We start from the raw sequence: 17,071 nt of genomic DNA on the forward strand, positions 1-17,071 counted from the left end.
AATGCATTAAATTAAAAAACAAAAAAAACATGTCAAGGCCAGTAGAAATTGTGTTCGGGCCAATGAGAAAAAAAGTTAACATTGGACCCTGTCATAGCTTATGAATAGAACCCAGAGTTTTACCTGACCAGGTCAAGAGATCAGGAAAAACACCCCGAAAAGACGTATGAATTTTGCCACACCACTTTTGAACCTGTGGTGCCGGCTCTGAGTCGGTTGCTTCAGCCTTACCACACAAACGAGCACATTGATTACTCTTCTTAAAATTGGGTTTTAAAACTAACCCTAACCTCAACCACACTGCTAACCTTATGCCTAACCCTAACCTTAAATTAAGAACAAAAAGCACATTTTTGTTTTCATAAATCTTTACGATATAGCGTATTTGACTTTGTGGCTGTGGTAACTAATGGAAACCATTGGTATTGCCATTGGTATTTTTCTCTGCTCCACACCCACACTGTTTAGCCCAATGAAAAATCTCCAAATCAACCGTAACTATGGCGTTTCCAGGAAGTGATCCTCAACCGGAATTATTCCGACCGCCTCCCCAACATGACATGAGGCCCCATCGCACCATGCGTACTAGCAAGAACAAACCGGCTTGAGTAGATCTCAACAACGTCAGGGCTGACAACAACTAGCTAAATAGCTGTCATTTGAGAGATAAAGTGCAGACCGAACGGCGCTTTGGGGCAAGTACAGTTGCGTGTTTTGGTGTGGTCATTTTTAGGGATTTGGTCCATATGCATCATTATGTTTCTAATCACTTTGACATTATTCAGCAATATTTGAGCAGGTGGACTCTAGGGCCTGAGTAGGATTTAAAAGCCAGAGGATTTTCCAACCGAGACAGGCACACCACCCGGTTGCTTACTAGACCAGTTGGGCCAATATTATCGTCCTTGCTATTGTGGAAATAGTTCGATAATTTTTATGTTGCTATATTTGTCTTGAGCCTTACCACAAGCTGCCCGTGTTAACTCGTTATCGCAGTCCATATTTTCATGCTGCTACTACTACTGTTCCAGGTCCTGAATAGACACAGCGCCAGCGGAAGAAATGGCGGACGACCCCAACGCAGCGGATAGGAACGTGGAGATATGGAAGATAAAGAAGTTGATCAAAAGTCTGGAAGCTGCTCGGGGGTACGTATGGACATGACAAGTGCATGGGGTTGTCAGTGACTTTCTTCATCACATTGAACCACTAAACAAGGGGCTAGCTATTGCTAGCTTAGTAGCTAACTAGCTACTACCTATCTGGAAGCTATTACAAGGCCCGTACAAATTAACATTAGCTAGCTAGCAAGTGGCGTTAATAGTTTTAGTATTTATTTCAACGCATAACTAGCTAGTTAGCTAACCAGCTAGATCACTTGGCATTGATCTACGTTTCGTAACGTTAGCTAGCTTGCTATTAGTTGTGTAATGGCTTCTTTACATTCAGCAACCAAGCTTGCAATACGTACTAGTGGTATCTGACATTCACAGCTAGCTAGCTGATAATACAATCCGAATCTACATTTTAGTCATTTAGCAGACGCTCTTATCCAGAGCGACTTACAGTTAGTACACGTTGTTTTGATATAACAAGCACATAACTGATGCCCAACCATATCTAGCTAGTTTTTATATTACATTTATTTGAGTGACAGTGGACAAACGTTTGCTGCTTTAAAGTAAAATGTGATGTACTTTCGTGGCAGGTTTTCACTGACGGTCTTAACCAGTCAGTGTCGCTTAAATAGGCCTTTAATAGCTGGGAATAGACCTGTCACTCAGCCAGAGTTGCTGATGATGTAGTTCATTTTAGAGCAAAGGGTCAAGCAATACCTAAGCCTTACTTCACCTGCTTGACCCTGCATCAAATTTTCAGGTACTTCACTTAGCTACATTCCACACCTGTCCTGTGCATGAGCACTCTTTCGCCCTGGGTGGTTATCTATATAGTCCAGTGGGTCATATTGTTTAATGAGTTAAGTCAGTGCACAAACTACTGTGACCTTCACCCCCTTGACTAGGAACAGCAACAAGTTTGTATTGTCAACATGATGGTCAAAACAAAAAGGTGGAAATATGAAGACGGGCAAGGTCACACTCCCATTAGGCCTGTAGTAATGTCCTCATCTGAACCTGTCATAAGAGCTTGCCTTAGAGCAGTCGGGTTTGATGCTATAGTTGTATGAAAAGGACATGCTTGGGTAAACAGGTCATGGCCTGTGGTTCCTGTATAGTCCAGTGGGTCAAGTTGTTTAATGAGTTTACTCAGTGCACAAACTACTGTGACTTTAACCCCCTTGACTAGGTACAGCGACAAGTTTGTATTGTCAACATGGTGGTCAAAACCAAAAAAACTTGGAAATACTACTTGGGCAAGGTCACACTCCCACTATAAAAAACTGCCATATTTTCTTATAATCGGGGCCAAGTCTTAATGCCATGTATGGTTTTGTAGGTATGTGTTAGTGCTTTAATACAATACTAACAAGTAATTGTTCAAATACCTTTCATGCCAAAAAATCTCTGCTTGGTAATGGAGTCACAGCCAGTTAACATCTATTTTGGGGTGGGGGGGTATATGCAAACCTGCATAACATGCGGTTCTTTAGTGATAGTCCATTAATGTAACATATCAGCTAATAAAGTACTTAGTTGATGATATCAACACCAATTCTGGTATAATTTAATGCAATATTTCATCATGAAAATACAGATCATCCAAAGATGTCCGGTAACTGAGTTGGCTGGTAACTGAGTTAAAAACGTGCAAAATAGCATATTGCAATAAAGTGATCTCTGGATCCTGATTGGGACTCAAAATGCATCAATCTTATGTAAAGGAAGATATTGTTTCATTTCTGGGCAGCTGTGACTCCATCACCAAGCACAAATATTTTTTTTTGCATGAAATATATTTAAACAATTATTTGTTAGTGTTGCATTAAAGCACTGACAAATACCTACAAAAAGACTACATGACCAAATGTATGTAGACACCTGCTCATCGAACATCTCATTCCAAAATCATAGGAATTAATATGGAGTTGGTCCGCCCTTTGCTGCTATAACAGCCTCCACTCTTCTGGGAAGGCTTTCCACTCGATGTTGGAACATTGCTGCGGGGACTTGCTTCCATTCAGCCACAAGCATTAGTGAGGTCGGACACTGATGTTGGGCGCTTAGGCCTGGTGAAGGTCACAGTAGTTTGTAAACTCATTAAACAACTTGACCCACTGGACTATACAGGAACCACAGACCATGACTTCTCCAGTCAACTGAAGTGCTGTTATTGTGAAGTGGAAATGTCTAGGAGCAACAACAGCTCAGCCGCAAAGTGGTAGGCCACACAAGCTCACAGAACGGGACCGCCGAGTGCTGAAGCTCGTAAAAACCGTCTGTCCTCTGTTGCAACACTCACTACCGAGTTCCAAACTGCCTCTGGAAGCAACGTCAGCACAAGAACTGTTCTTCGGTAGCTTCATGAAATGGGTTTCCACGGCCGAGCAGCCGCACACAAGCCTAAGATCACCATGTGCAATGCCAATCATTGGCTGGAGTGGTGTAAAGCTCGCTGCCATTGGACTCGGGAGCAGTATAAACATGTTCTCTGGAGAGATGAATCATGCTTCACCATCTGGGATCTGATGGACAAATCTGGGTTTGGCGAATGCCAGGAGAACATTACCTGCCCGACTGCACAGTGCCAACTGTTAAGTGTGGTGGAGGAGGAATAATGGTCTGGGGCTGTTTTTCATGTTTCGGGCTAGGCCCCTTAGTTCCAGTGAAGGGAAATCTTAACGCTACAGCATACAATGACATTCTAGACTATTCTGTGCTCCCAACTTTGTGGCAACAGTTTGGGGAAGGCCCTTTCCTGTTTCAGCATGATAATGCCCCTGTGCACAAAGCGAGGTCCATACAGAAATGGTTTGTCGAGATCGATGTGGAAGAACGTGATTGGCCTGCACAGAACCCTGACCTCAACCCCATTGAACACTTTTAGGATGAATTGGAACGCAGACTGCGAGCCAGGCCTAATAGCCCAACATCACTAATGTTGTTGTGGCTGAATGGAAGCAAGTCCCAGCAGCAATGTTCCAACATCGAGTGAAAAGCCTTCCCAGAAGAGTGGAGGCTGCTTATAGCAGCAAAGGGGGACCAACTCCATATTCATGCCCATGATTTTGGAATGAGATGTTTGACAAGCAGATGTCCACATACTTTTGGTCGTGTGTGTATACATACATGGATACATACAGTACCAGTCAAGTTTGGACACACCTACTCATTCAAGGGTTTTTCTTTATTTTGACTATTTTCTACATTGTAGAATAATAGTGAAGACATCAAAACTATGAAATAACACATTTTAGTCATTTAGCAGACACTCTTATCCAGAGCGACTTACAGTTAGTGAGTGCATACATTTTCATACTGGCCCCCTGATTCTTCAAATAGCCACCCTTTGCCTTGATGACAGCGTTGCACACTCTTGGCATTCTCTCAACCAGTTTCACCTGGAATTATTTTCCAACAGTCTTGAAGGAGTTCCCACATTTGCTTAGCACTTGTTGGATGCTTTTCCTTCGATCTGTCATCCGACTAATCCCAAACCAGCTCAATTGGGTTGAGGTCGGGGGATTGTGCAGGCCAGGTCACCTGATGCAGCACTCCATCACTCTCCTTGGTAAAATAGCCCTTACACAGCCTGGAGGTGTGTTTGGTCATTGTCCTGTTGAAAAACAAATGATAGTCCCACTAAGCCCAAACCAGATGGGATGGCGTATCGCTGCAGAATGCTGTGGGAGCCATGCTGGGTAAGTGTGCCTTGAATTCTAAATAAATCACAGACAGTGTCACCAGCAAAGCACCCCCACACCATAACACCTCCTCCATGCTTTACGGTGGGCACTACACATGCAGAGATAATCCATTCACCCACACCGCGTCTCACAAAGACACGGCGGTTGGAACCCAAAATCTCCAATTTGGACTCCAGACCAAAGGACACATTTCCACTGGTCTAATGTCCATTGCTCGTGTTTCTTGGCCCAAGCAGGTCTCTTCTTCTTATTGGTGTCCTTTAGTAGTGGTTTCTTTGCAGCAATTCGACCATGACGTCCAGATTTACACAGTCCCCTCTGAACAGTTGATGTTGAGATGTGTCTGTGACTTGAACTCTGAAGCATTTATTTGGGCTGCAATTTCTGAGGCTGGTAACTCTAATGAATTTATCCTCTGCAGCAGAGGTAACTCTGGGTCTTCCATTTCTGTGGTGGTCCTCATGAGAGCCAGTTTGATCATAGCGCTTGGTTTTTGCGACTGCACTTGAAACTTTCAAAGTTCTTGAAATGTTCTGTATTGACTGACCTTCATGTCTTAAAGTAATGATGGACTGTCATTTCTCTTTGCTTATTTGAGCATTTCTTGCCATAATATGGACTTGGTCTTTTACCAAATAGGGCTATCTTCTGTAAACCCCCCCACCTTGTCACAACACAACTGATTGACTCAAACGCATTAAGAAGGCACAACTGTTAATTGAAATACATTCCAGGTGACTATCTTATGAAACTGGTTGAGAGAATGCCAAGAGTGTGCAAAGCTGTCAAGGCAAAGGGTGGCTATTTGAAGAATCTCAAATAAAAAATATAATTTGATTTGTTTAACACTTTTTTTGGTTACTACATGATTCCATATGTGTTATTTCATAGTTGTGATGTCTTATATTATTCCACAATATAAAAATAAAGAAAAACTCTTGAATGAGTAGGTTTGTCTAAACTTTTGACTCGTAGTGTGTGTGTGTGTGTGTATGCATACATACATCTATCTGGGGGGAGATCGCTGCTGGGCTTAGCTATGTTCCCTGCAAGCTTGATCTGATTGATGTTAATTATCTTGTGTTGAGTGCACTTTCTGTAGACCTACCTGATTTTTAAAAGCGTTTGCAGAAACCAGAATATTAATACTGCTCACATTCTTATGTTGAGAGCATTTGTAACTCCATAAAAATGTTTGTTAATGTAGATGCTAGCCATGGCGTGACCTTCACCTACTGTAGTAATGTCCTCATCTGACAACCTGTCATAACTTGCCTTAGAGCAGTCGGGATTGATGCTATACCTGTATGAGAAGGACATGCTTGGGTAAACAGGACACATCTACATGAAGGGCAGGTTAAGCAAGCCATAACCTGTGGTTCCTGTTTTTACAAAGTTGTCTCAATGTGTGGTGTTTCAATAAATCGCTTGCAGACATCATTTCGCCTGAGTTACTGAGCAACTTAGTTTACAACTCAAAGGAAGTGCTAGAATATGCCTTGTGCTTTTAAAGTGGGTTTAATGCAATTGATCTCCTCTCAGGAATGGCACAAGTATGATCTCCTTGATCATCCCACCTAAGGACCAGATCTCCAGAGTGGCCAAGATGTTGGCTGATGAGTTTGGCACTGCATCCAACATTAAAAGCAGAGTCAACAGGCTCTCTGTGCTTGGAGCCATCACCTCTGTACAGCAGAGACTCAAACTCTACCATAAAGGTGTGTGTGTGAAGTCATTAGTTACACCCTATCTCTCCTGTATTAAGTAATTTGGGGTGGTCCTGGCTGGGTTATTTTACATTTACATTTTAGTCATTTAGCAGACGCTCTTATCCAGAGCGACTTACAGTTAGTGAGGGCATACATTATTTTTTTCATACTGTTAATGGTTATGGCCATTTCTCATTTCATTCTAGTGATCTCTGAGAGCTAACTTCTTTTTTTTACCCTGCAGTGCCTCCCAACGGCTTGGTTGTGTACTGTGGCACCATTGTGACTGACGAGGGCAAAGAGAAAAAAGTCAATATTGACTTTGAGCCTTTTAAACCCATCAACACTTCTCTGTATCTCTGTGACAACAAGTTCCACACAGAGGTAAGGTTGTTCAATACCCCTCTGTCCATTATTTTCCCACCTCACTAGATCTTTCCCCATGGGCTTATTTGACTGGGAAATCCTGAGTTTTGGATTGCATTGCCCTATTGGAACAAAACACTTCTGATGGTATGAAGATTCTGTGTTGCTTGTTTTTGTGTTACTTGCCTTTGTGTGTGTAGCGTGAAGTTAGGCATAGTCAAAATATTGACCACATTTCTAATTAGATAGCATTTTTTTTGTCTCTCTCCCAGGCTCTTACAGCATTGCTCTCAGATGACAGCAAGTTTGGTTTCATTGTGATTGATGGAAGTGGTGCCCTCTTCGGAACTTTACAGGGCAACACCAGGGAGGTGCTGCACAAGTTCACTGTGGACCTACCCAAGAAGCACGGTTAAAAACCTTACATTCTCATACAATATACACTCATGAACAGAATTACAGCCAGCCTGTCCACACACAACCATGTATAACAAACGGTTCTCTTTCAGGCAGAGGAGGACAGTCTGCCTTGCGTTTTGCTCGTTTGAGGATGGAGAAGAGACACAACTACGTGCGAAAGGTGGCAGAGACGGCGGCCACGCTTTTCTTGTGCAACGACAAGGTCAACGTAGCAGGCATGGTCTTAGCTGGTTCAGCTGACTTCAAGACGGAGCTCAGCCAGTCAGACATGTTTGACCCGGTCAGTATCTCCAGACCCACCATTCCAGGTCTTTCTGGTGCCATTGTCAGCATTGCCATTGTAGCGTTATATGGCTTATATGTGATTTGTTTGTTGACTGATTATGTCTGACTCGTGTCCATGCAGAGGCTACAAGCAAAGATCCTGAAGCTGGTTGACATATCATATGGTGGGGAGAATGGGTTCAACCAAGCCATTGAACTGTCCGCAGAAGTGCTTACCAATGTGAAATTCATCCAGGAGAAGAAACTAATAGGTACTTGCATACAGTACAGCTGATCTGTTGTTCATTTGTGTGAATGTCTACTCCGATACAGTGAGGGGAAAAAAGTATTTGATCCCGTGCTGATTTTGTACGTTTTCCCACTGACAAAGAAATGATCAGTCTATAATTTTAATGGTAGGTTTATTTAAACAGTGAGAGACAGAATAACAACAACAAATCCAGTAAACGCATGTCAAAAATGTTATTAATTGATTTGCATTTTAATGAGGGAAATAAGTATTTGACCCCCTCTCAATCAGAAAGATTTCTGGCTCCCAGGTGTCTTTTATACAGGTAACGAGCTGAGATTAGGAGCAGACTCTTAAAGGGAGTGCTCCTAATCTCAGCTTGTTATCTGTATAAAAGACACCTGTCCACAGAAGCGATCAATCAATCAGATTCCAAACTCTCCACCATGGCCAAGACCAAAGAGCTTTCCAAGGATGTCAGGGACAAGATTGTAGACCTACACAAGGCTGGAATGGGCTACAAGACCATCGCCAAGCAGCTTGGTGAGAAGGTGACAACAGTTGGTGCAATTATTCGCAAATGGAAGAAACACAAATGAACTGTCAATCTCCCTTGGCCTGGGGCTCCATGCAAGATCTCACCTCGTGGAGTTGCAATGATCATGAGAACGGTGAGGAATCAGCCCAGAACTACACGGGAGGATCTTGTCAATGATCTCAAGGCAGCTGGGACCATAGTCACCAAGAAAACAATTGGTAACACACTACGCCGTGAAGGACTGAAATCCTGCAGCGCCCGCAAGGTCCCCCTGCTCAAGAAAGCACATATACATACATGCCTGTCTGAAGTTTGCCAATGAACATCTGAATGATTCAGAGGAGAACTGGGTGAAAGTGTTGTGGTCAGATGAGAAGAAAATCGAGCTCTTTGGCATCAACTCAACTCGGCGTGTTTGGAGGAGGAGGAATGCTGCCTATGACCCCAAGAACACCATCCCCACCGTCAAACATGGAGGTGGAAACATTATGCTTTGGGGGTGTTTTTCTGCTAAGGGGACAGGACAACTTCACCGCATCAAAGGGACGATGGACGGGGCCATGTACCGTCAAATCTTGGGTGAGAACCTCCTTCCCTCAGCCAGGGCATTGAAAATGGGTCGTGGATGGGTATTCCAGCATGACAATGACCCAAAACACACGGCCAAGGCAACAAAGGAGTGGCTCAAGAAGAAGCACATTAAGGTCCTGGAGTGGCCTAGCCAGTCTTCAGACCTTAATCCCATAGAAAATCTGTGGAGGGAGCTAAAGGTTCCAGTTGCCAAACGTCAGCCTCGAAACCTTAATGACTTGGAGAAGATCTGCAAAGAGGAGTGGGACAAAATCCCTCCTGAGATGTGTGCAAACCTGGTGGCCAACTACAAGAAACGTTTGACCTCTGTGATTGCCAACAAGGGTTTTGCCACCAAGTACTGAGTCATGTTTTGTAGAGGGGTCAAATACTTATTTCCCTCATTTAAATGCAAATCAATTCATAACATTTTTGACATGCGTTTTTCTGGATTTTTTTTTGTTATTCTGTCTCTCACTGTTCAAATAAACCCACCATTAAAATTATAGACTGATCATTTCTTTGTCAGTGGGCAAACGTACAAAATCTGCAGGGGATCAAATACTTTTTTCCCCTCACTGTATCTGTCGAGTGCTTGAGTGTCATTCTGGGATAGACATTATCCATGCTGTTGTCATATTGGTAACATAGAGGACCTTTTCTCCCAGGACGATACTTTGATGAGATCAGCCAGGATACGGGGAAGTACTGCTTTGGGGTGGAAGACACACTGAAAGCCATGGAAATGGGTGCTGTTGAGATCTTGATTGTCTATGAGAACCTGGATACCATGAGATACATCCTACGATGCCACGGAGCAGAGGGACTTGCTATGGCGGAGAAGGGTACAGGTATGTAAATGTGTGCGGCACACACTATACAAAATGCATCCAGTTGAGGGATGATATGATGGCACTGGAGAAGATGGCTGCCTTTTTACTGCCCTCTAACCAATTGTACTATTATGTGTGTTTTTTCCCGTTATTTGTAATTTATTCTGTACATAATGTTTCTGCCATCGTCTCTTATAACCAAAAAGCGCTTCTGGATATCAGGACAGTGATTACTCACCTCGTATTTGAAGAATATTTTTTTTTCAACGAGGCGGCCGCGAAGGATATCCTACAGACACCCGACAAGGCCCAAATCCCTGTCATTCGCAGGAGAAAGAGACTGATATAACGTGGACGTAGGTCGGGGTGCCTCGTAAGGATCTGACGGCGAGCGAGTAAACTGCCTTTTCCATCAATCCTATTAGCCAATCTTCAGTCATTGTAAAATAAATTAGATGACCTACGATTGCGCTTATCCTACCAACGGGACATTAAAAACTGTAATATCTTATGTTTCACCGAGTCGTGGCTTAACGACTACATGGACAACATACAGCTAGCGGGCTATACGCTACATCGGCAGGATAGAACGGCTGACTCTGGTAAGACAAGGGGTGGCAGTCTGTGTATATTTGTAAACAACAGCTGGTGCACAAAATCAAATACTAAGGAAGTCTCGAGGTTTTGCTCGCCTGAGGTAGAGTACCTTATGATAAGCTGTCGACCACACTATTTATCAAGAGTTTTCATCTATATTTTTCATAGCTGTCTATTTACCACCACAAACCAATGCTGGCATTAAGATTGCACTTAATGAGCTGTATAAGGCCATAACTAAACAGGAAAACGCTCATCCAGAGGCAGTGCTCCTAGTGGCCGGGGACTTTAATGCAGGGAAACTTAAATCCGTTCTACCTAATTTCTACCAGCATGTTAAATGTGCAACCAGAGGGGAAAAAAAAAACTCTAGACCAGCTTTACTCCACACACAAAGATGCATACAAAGCTCTCCCTCGCCCTCCATTTGGCAAATAACTCTATCCTCCTGATTCCTGCTTATAAGCAAAAACCAAAGTAGGAAGCACCAGTGACTCGGTTAATAAGGAAGTGGTCAAATGACGCTGATGCTAAGCTACAGGACTGTTTTGCTAGCACAGACTGGAACATGTTCCGGGATTCTTCAGATAGCATTGAGGAGTACACCATCAGTCACTGGCTTCATCTATAAGTGCATCGATGACGTCGTCCCCACAGTGACCGAACGTACATACCCCAACCAGAAGCCATGGATTACAGGCAACATCCGCACTGAGCTAATGGGTAGAGCTGCCACTTTCAAGGAGTGGGACTCTAACCCGGATGCTTATAAGAAATCCCGCTATGCCCCCCGACGAACCATCAAACAGGCAAAGATTCAATACAGGACTAAGATTGAATCGTACTACACCGGCTCTGACGCTCGTCGGATGTGGCAGGGCTTGAAAACTTTTACAGACTACAAAGGGAAGCACAGCCGCAAGCTGCCCAGTGAGACAAGCCTACCAGACGAGCTAACCCACTTCTATGCTCGCTTCGAGGCAAGCAACACTGAAGTATGCAAGAGAGCACCAGCTGTTCCGGATGACTATCTGATCATGCTCTCCGTAGCTGATGTGAATAAGACTTTTAAGCAGGTCAACATTCACAAGGCCGCAGGGCCAGAAGGATTACCATGACGTGTACTCCGAGCATGTGCTGATCAACTGGCAAGTGTCTTCACGGACATTTTCAACATGTCTGTAATACCAACATGTTTCAAGCAGACCACCATAGTCCCCGTGCCCAAGGACTCTAAGATAACCTGCCTAAATGACTACCGACCCGTAGCACTGACGTCTGTAGCCATGAAGTGCTTTGAAAGGCTGGTCATGGATCACATCAACACCATTATCCCAGAAACCCTAGACCCACCATAATTTGCATACCGCCCCAACAGATCCACAGATGATGCAATCTTTATTGCACTCCACACTGCCCTTTCCCACCTGGACAAGAGGAACACCTACGTGAGAATGCTATTCATTGACTACAGCTCAGCGTTCAACACCATAGTGCCCTCAAAGCTCATCACTAAGCTAAGGATCCTGGGATTAAACACCTCCCTCTGCAACTGGATCCTGGACTTCCTGACGGGCCGCCCACAGGTGGTAAGGGTAGGTAACAACACATCTGCCACGCTGATCCTCAACACGGGGGCCCCTCAGGGGTGCGTGCTCAGTCCCCTCCTGTACTCCCTGTTCACCCATGACTGCATGGCCAGGCACGACTCCAACACCATCATTAAGTTTGCCGACGACAGAACAGTGGTAGGCCTGATCACCGACAACGATGAGACAGCCTATAGGGAGGAGGTCAGAGACCTGGCCGTGTGGTGCCAGGATAACAACCTCTCCCTCAACGTGACCAAGACAAAGGAGATGAATGTGGACTACAGGGGAAAAAAGAGGACTGAACACGCCCCCATTCTCATCGAAGGGGCTGAAGTGGAACAGGTTGAGAGCTTCAAGTTCCTTGGTGTCCACATCACCAACGAACTATCATGGTCCAAACATACCAAGACCGTCGTGAAGAGGGCACGACAAAGCCTGTTCCCCCTCAGGAGACTGAAAAGATTTGGCATGGGTCCTCAGATCCTCAAAGTTCTACAGCTGCACCATCGAGCGCATCCTGACTGGTTGCATCACCGCCTGGTATGGCAACTGCTCGGCCTCCGACCGCAAGGCACTACAGAGGGTAGTGCGTACGGCCCAGTACATCACTGGGGCCAAGCTTCCTGCCATCCAGGACCTCTATACCAGGCGGTGTCAGAGGAAGGCCCTCAAAATTGTCAGACTCCAGCCACCCTAGTCATAGACTGTTCTCCGCACGGCAAGCGGTACCGGAGTGCCAAGTCTAGGTCCAAAAGTCTTCTCAACAGCTTCTACCCCCAAGCCATAAGACTCCTGAACAGCTAATCATGGCTACCCGGACTATTTGCACCCCCACCCCATCTTTTTACGCTGCTGCTACTCTGTTAATTATTTATGCATAGTCACTAACTCCACCCACATGTACATACAGTGGGGAAAAAAAGTATTTAGTCAGCCACCAATTGTGCAAGTTCTCCCACTTAAAAAGATGAGAGAGGCCTGTAATTTTCATCATAGGTACACGTCAACTATGACAGACAAAATGAGGGAAAAAAATCCAGAAAATCACATTGGTGGATTTTTTATGAATTTATTTGCAAATTATGGTGGAAAATAAGTATTTGGTCAATAACAAAAGTTTCTCAACTTTGTTATATACCCTTTGTTGGCAATGAAACGGGTCAAACGTTTTCTGTAAGTCTTCACAAGGTTTTCACACACTGTCGCTGGTATTTTGGCCCATTCCTCTAGAGCAGTGATTTTTTGGGGCTGTCGCTGGGCAACACGGACTTTCAACTCCCTCCAAAGATGTTCTATGGGGTTGAGATCTGTAGTCTGGCTAGGCCACTCCAGGACCTTGAAATGCTTCTTACGAAGCCACTCCTTCGTTGCCCGGGCGGTGTGTTTGGGATCATTGTCATGCTGAAAGACCCAGCCACGTTTCATCTTCAATGCCCTTGCTGATGGAAGGAGGTTTTCACTCAAAATCTCACGATACATGGCCCCATTCATTCTTTCTTTTACACGGATCAGTCGTCCTGGTCCCTTTGCAGAAAAACAGCCCCAAAGCATGATGTTTCCACCCCCATGCTTCACAGTAGGTATGGTGTTCTTTGGATGCAACTCAGCATTCTTTTTCCTCCAAACACGACGAGTTGAGTTTTTACCAAAAAGTTCTATTTTGGTTTCATCTGACCATATGACATTCTCCCAATCCTCTTCTGGATCATCCAAATGCACTCTAGCAAACTTCAGACGGGCCTGGACATGTACTGGCTTAAGCAGGGGGACACGTCTTGCACTGCAGGATTTGAGTCCCTGGCAGCGTAGTGTGTTACTGATGGTAGGCTTTGTTACTTTGGTCCCAGCTCTCTGCAGGTCATTCACTAGGTCCCCCCGTGTGGTTCTGGGATTTTTGCTCACCGTTCTTGTGATCATTTTGACCCCACGGGGTGAGATCTTGCGTGGAGCCCCAGATCGAGGGAGATTATCAGTGGTCTTGTATGTCTTCCATTTCCTAATAATTGCTCCCACAGTTGATTTCTTCAAACCAAGCTGCTTACCTATTGCAGATTCAGTCTTCCCAGCCTGGTGCAGGTCTACAATTTTGTTTCTGGTGTCCTTTGACAGCTCTTTGGTCTTGGCCATAGTGGAGTTTGGAGTGTGACTGTTTGAGGTTGTGGACAGGTGTCTTTTATACTGATAACAAGTTCAAACAGGTGCCATTAATACAGGTAACGAGTGGAGGACAGAGGAACCTCTTAAAGAAGAAGTTACAGGTCTGTGAGAGCCAGAAATCTTGCTTGTGTTTGTAGGTGACCAAATACTTATTTTCCACCATAATTTGCAAATAAATTCACTAAAAATCCTACAATGTGATTTTCTGGATTTTTTCTTCTCAATTTGTCTGTCATAGTTGACGTGTACCTATGATGAAAATTACAGGCCCCTCTTGTCTTTTTAAGTGGGAGAACTTGCACAATTGGTGGCTGACTAAATACTTTTTTCCCCACTGTATTACCTCAACTAGCCGGTGCCCCCGCACATTGACTCTGCACCGGGATCCCCCTGTATATAGCCTCCCTACTGTTGTTTTTCTTTTTTTTCTGCTATCTTTTTTTTCCAACACTTTTTTTGTTTTATTTTACTTTTTTTATTAAGAAATAAATGCATTGTTGATTAAGGGCCGTAAGTAAACATTTCACGGTAATGTCTACACCTGTTGTATTTGGCACATGTGGCAAATAAAATTTGATTTGATTTGTCTTAACACATCTTTATTTCTTGCCCCTCTGTTCTGTTCAACCTCTTCTTCTACTGATCCAGATGAGAAGACTTTGTATTTGACGCCAGAGCAGGAGAAAGACAAGTCTCACTTCACAGACAAAGAGGTCAGTGAGAAGTTATTCTCTTTCCATAACCAACACAAGTGTATGAAGGAATTTCTGTTGTGGTCCCAGATCTTATAAAATGTGATGTAAGCTAAATTTAAGATAAATTATATCTACTTCCTGTGTTCGCATCCTCCACTTTTTTACGTGGGGAATTCTCATCACAAACGGATCTCTTCCAATTTTCCCTGATCAACTTTTTGGGTGTGGGTGTATTTCTACAGACTGGCCAGGACCATGAGCTGATCGAGAGCCTGCCATTACTTGAATGGTTCGCCAACAGCTATAAGAAGTTTGGAGCCTGTCTGGAGATTGTCACTGACAAGAGCCAAGAAGGATCACAGTTTGTCAAAGGCTTTGGTGGAATTGGTGGTAAGGGTTTAATTATACATTCATAACAAAATTATTTTACTATTTTGGGGGCGTTTTATTCTGGTTTCATGTGAATAAATAAAAAATGTCAGTGTAGATTGGCAGTGTAATGCACCTCTGCAGAGTAACTATACTGAACAAAAATATTAATTCAACATGCAATAATTTCAAAGATTTTACTGAGTTAGTTCATATAAGGAAATCAGTCAATTGAAATAAATGTATTAGGCCTTAATCTATGGATTTCACATGGCTGGGAATACAGATATGAATCTGTTGGTCACAGATACCTTTAAAAAAATGGGCCTCACAATAGGCCTCAGGATCTCGTCACAGTATCTCTGTGCATTCAAATGAACATTGGTAAAATGCAGTTTGTTGTCCGTAGCTTATGCCTGCCCATACCATAACCCCACCATGGGGCACTCTGTTTACAACATTGACATCAGCAAACCACTCGCCCACATGATACCATACACATGGTCTGCGGTTGTCAGGCCGGTTGGACGTACTGCAAAATTCTCAAAAACAACGGAGGTGGCTTATAGTAGAGAAATGAACATTCAATTATCTGGCAACCGCTCTGGTGGACATTCCTGCAGTCCACATGCCAATTGTACGCTCCCTCAAAACTTGAGACATCTGTGGCATTTTGTTGTGGGACAAAACTGCACATTTTAGTGGCCTTTTATTGTCCCCAGCACAAGGTGCACCTGTGTAATGATCATGCTGTTTAATCAGCTTATTGATATGCCACATCTGTCAGGTGGATGGATTATCTTGGCAAAGGAGAAATGCTCACTAACAAGGATGTAAACAAATTTGTGCACAACATTTGAGAGAAATAAGCTTTTTGTGCATATGGATTTCTGGGATCTTTTATTTTAGCTCATGAAACAAGGGACCAACACTTTACATGTAATGTTTATATTTTTGTTCAGTGTAAAACTGATTATTCCTTTTATTTACTCTCCACAGGGATCTTGCGGTACAGGGTGGATTTCCAGGCCATAGAGTACCAAGGAGAAGACAATGAGTTATTTGATTTGGATGATTACTAGGTGGTCGAGACTGACGCGAGGAAACAATAAATTAATCAATTAGAAGGCTTTCCCTGATTTGACCGACGAGACTGGTGGAGGGAAAGAAAGTCGTCAGGAGGGAGACCCAGACCTTCAAACAAAAGAGATGGACGTGATACTGTAAATCAATGTATCCCTGACTTGAAGCAGCGACTCCATCTCCTGGTCGGATGGAGCTCGTCTTGGTTTGTTCCTCTCCACTTAATGACTGATTCAAAGTGACTGACAGCAAGGCCACGCTCCTCCTGCCTGCTCGGCCCGCTCTAGGCCACACTGATAGAAACCTGTTTTTCTCATCACGCCCTACTTTCTTCTTCCCAACTAAATTTCCCCATCTTTCTTTTTGTCTTTTTTTTACTGGTATCTGCTGCTGTTGTGTTTTATGAGATTCTGATTATTTTGTTTTCCTTTTTAAAATCAAATGTATGTAGTGGGCAGGGAAATAATAATTAAATTGGAACTGCTTGACTATTCCATACCCTGTCCCAGCCTCCTGTCTCATCCTATCTTTATTTCAGTACCTGCTTTGTTTTGTCCCAGCTTCCCCTCTGGTAATGTATCCACTGTTACAGGTGCTGTACTCTGAGCCTATACTGTTCTCTTGAACCTGTTTTCATTTCAAGGACCTGTGTCCTTTATTACTCATACAGACTGCCCAGAGCTGAGATTTAGGATTGTACAGCTACATCGTCTGTTTTTATATTGCCTTGAATACCACACACCGTCACCACTCTGTCTCCTTCAGCATAATGAACCATGCCCTCAGTGCTGTGCACCACGCAT

At 43.8% G+C, this 17,071-nt stretch overlaps 1 protein-coding gene across 1 annotated transcript; it reads left to right on the plus strand.

Moving 5' to 3' along the window:
- The first annotated feature begins 570 nt into the window (after positions 1-570).
- On the plus strand, positions 571-16,771 carry LOC311136264 (eukaryotic peptide chain release factor subunit 1-like). The gene is made up of 11 exons (XM_084170395.1): positions 571-695; positions 1,032-1,148; positions 6,368-6,543; positions 6,779-6,918; positions 7,173-7,311; positions 7,410-7,600; positions 7,727-7,856; positions 9,611-9,793; positions 14,770-14,834; positions 15,059-15,206; positions 16,185-16,771. The coding sequence occupies exons 2-11, from the start codon at positions 1,063-1,065 to the stop codon at positions 16,265-16,267; spliced, it is 1,341 nt and encodes a 446-aa protein (XP_084026521.1). The 5' UTR covers positions 571-695; positions 1,032-1,062; the 3' UTR covers positions 16,268-16,771.
- Positions 16,772-17,071: the final 300 nt, after the last annotated feature.

This window comes from Coregonus lavaretus (genome assembly GCF_964263955.1).
Source record: "Coregonus lavaretus genome assembly, chromosome: 10".
Classification (NCBI taxonomy): Eukaryota; Metazoa; Chordata; class Actinopteri; order Salmoniformes; family Salmonidae; genus Coregonus; species Coregonus lavaretus.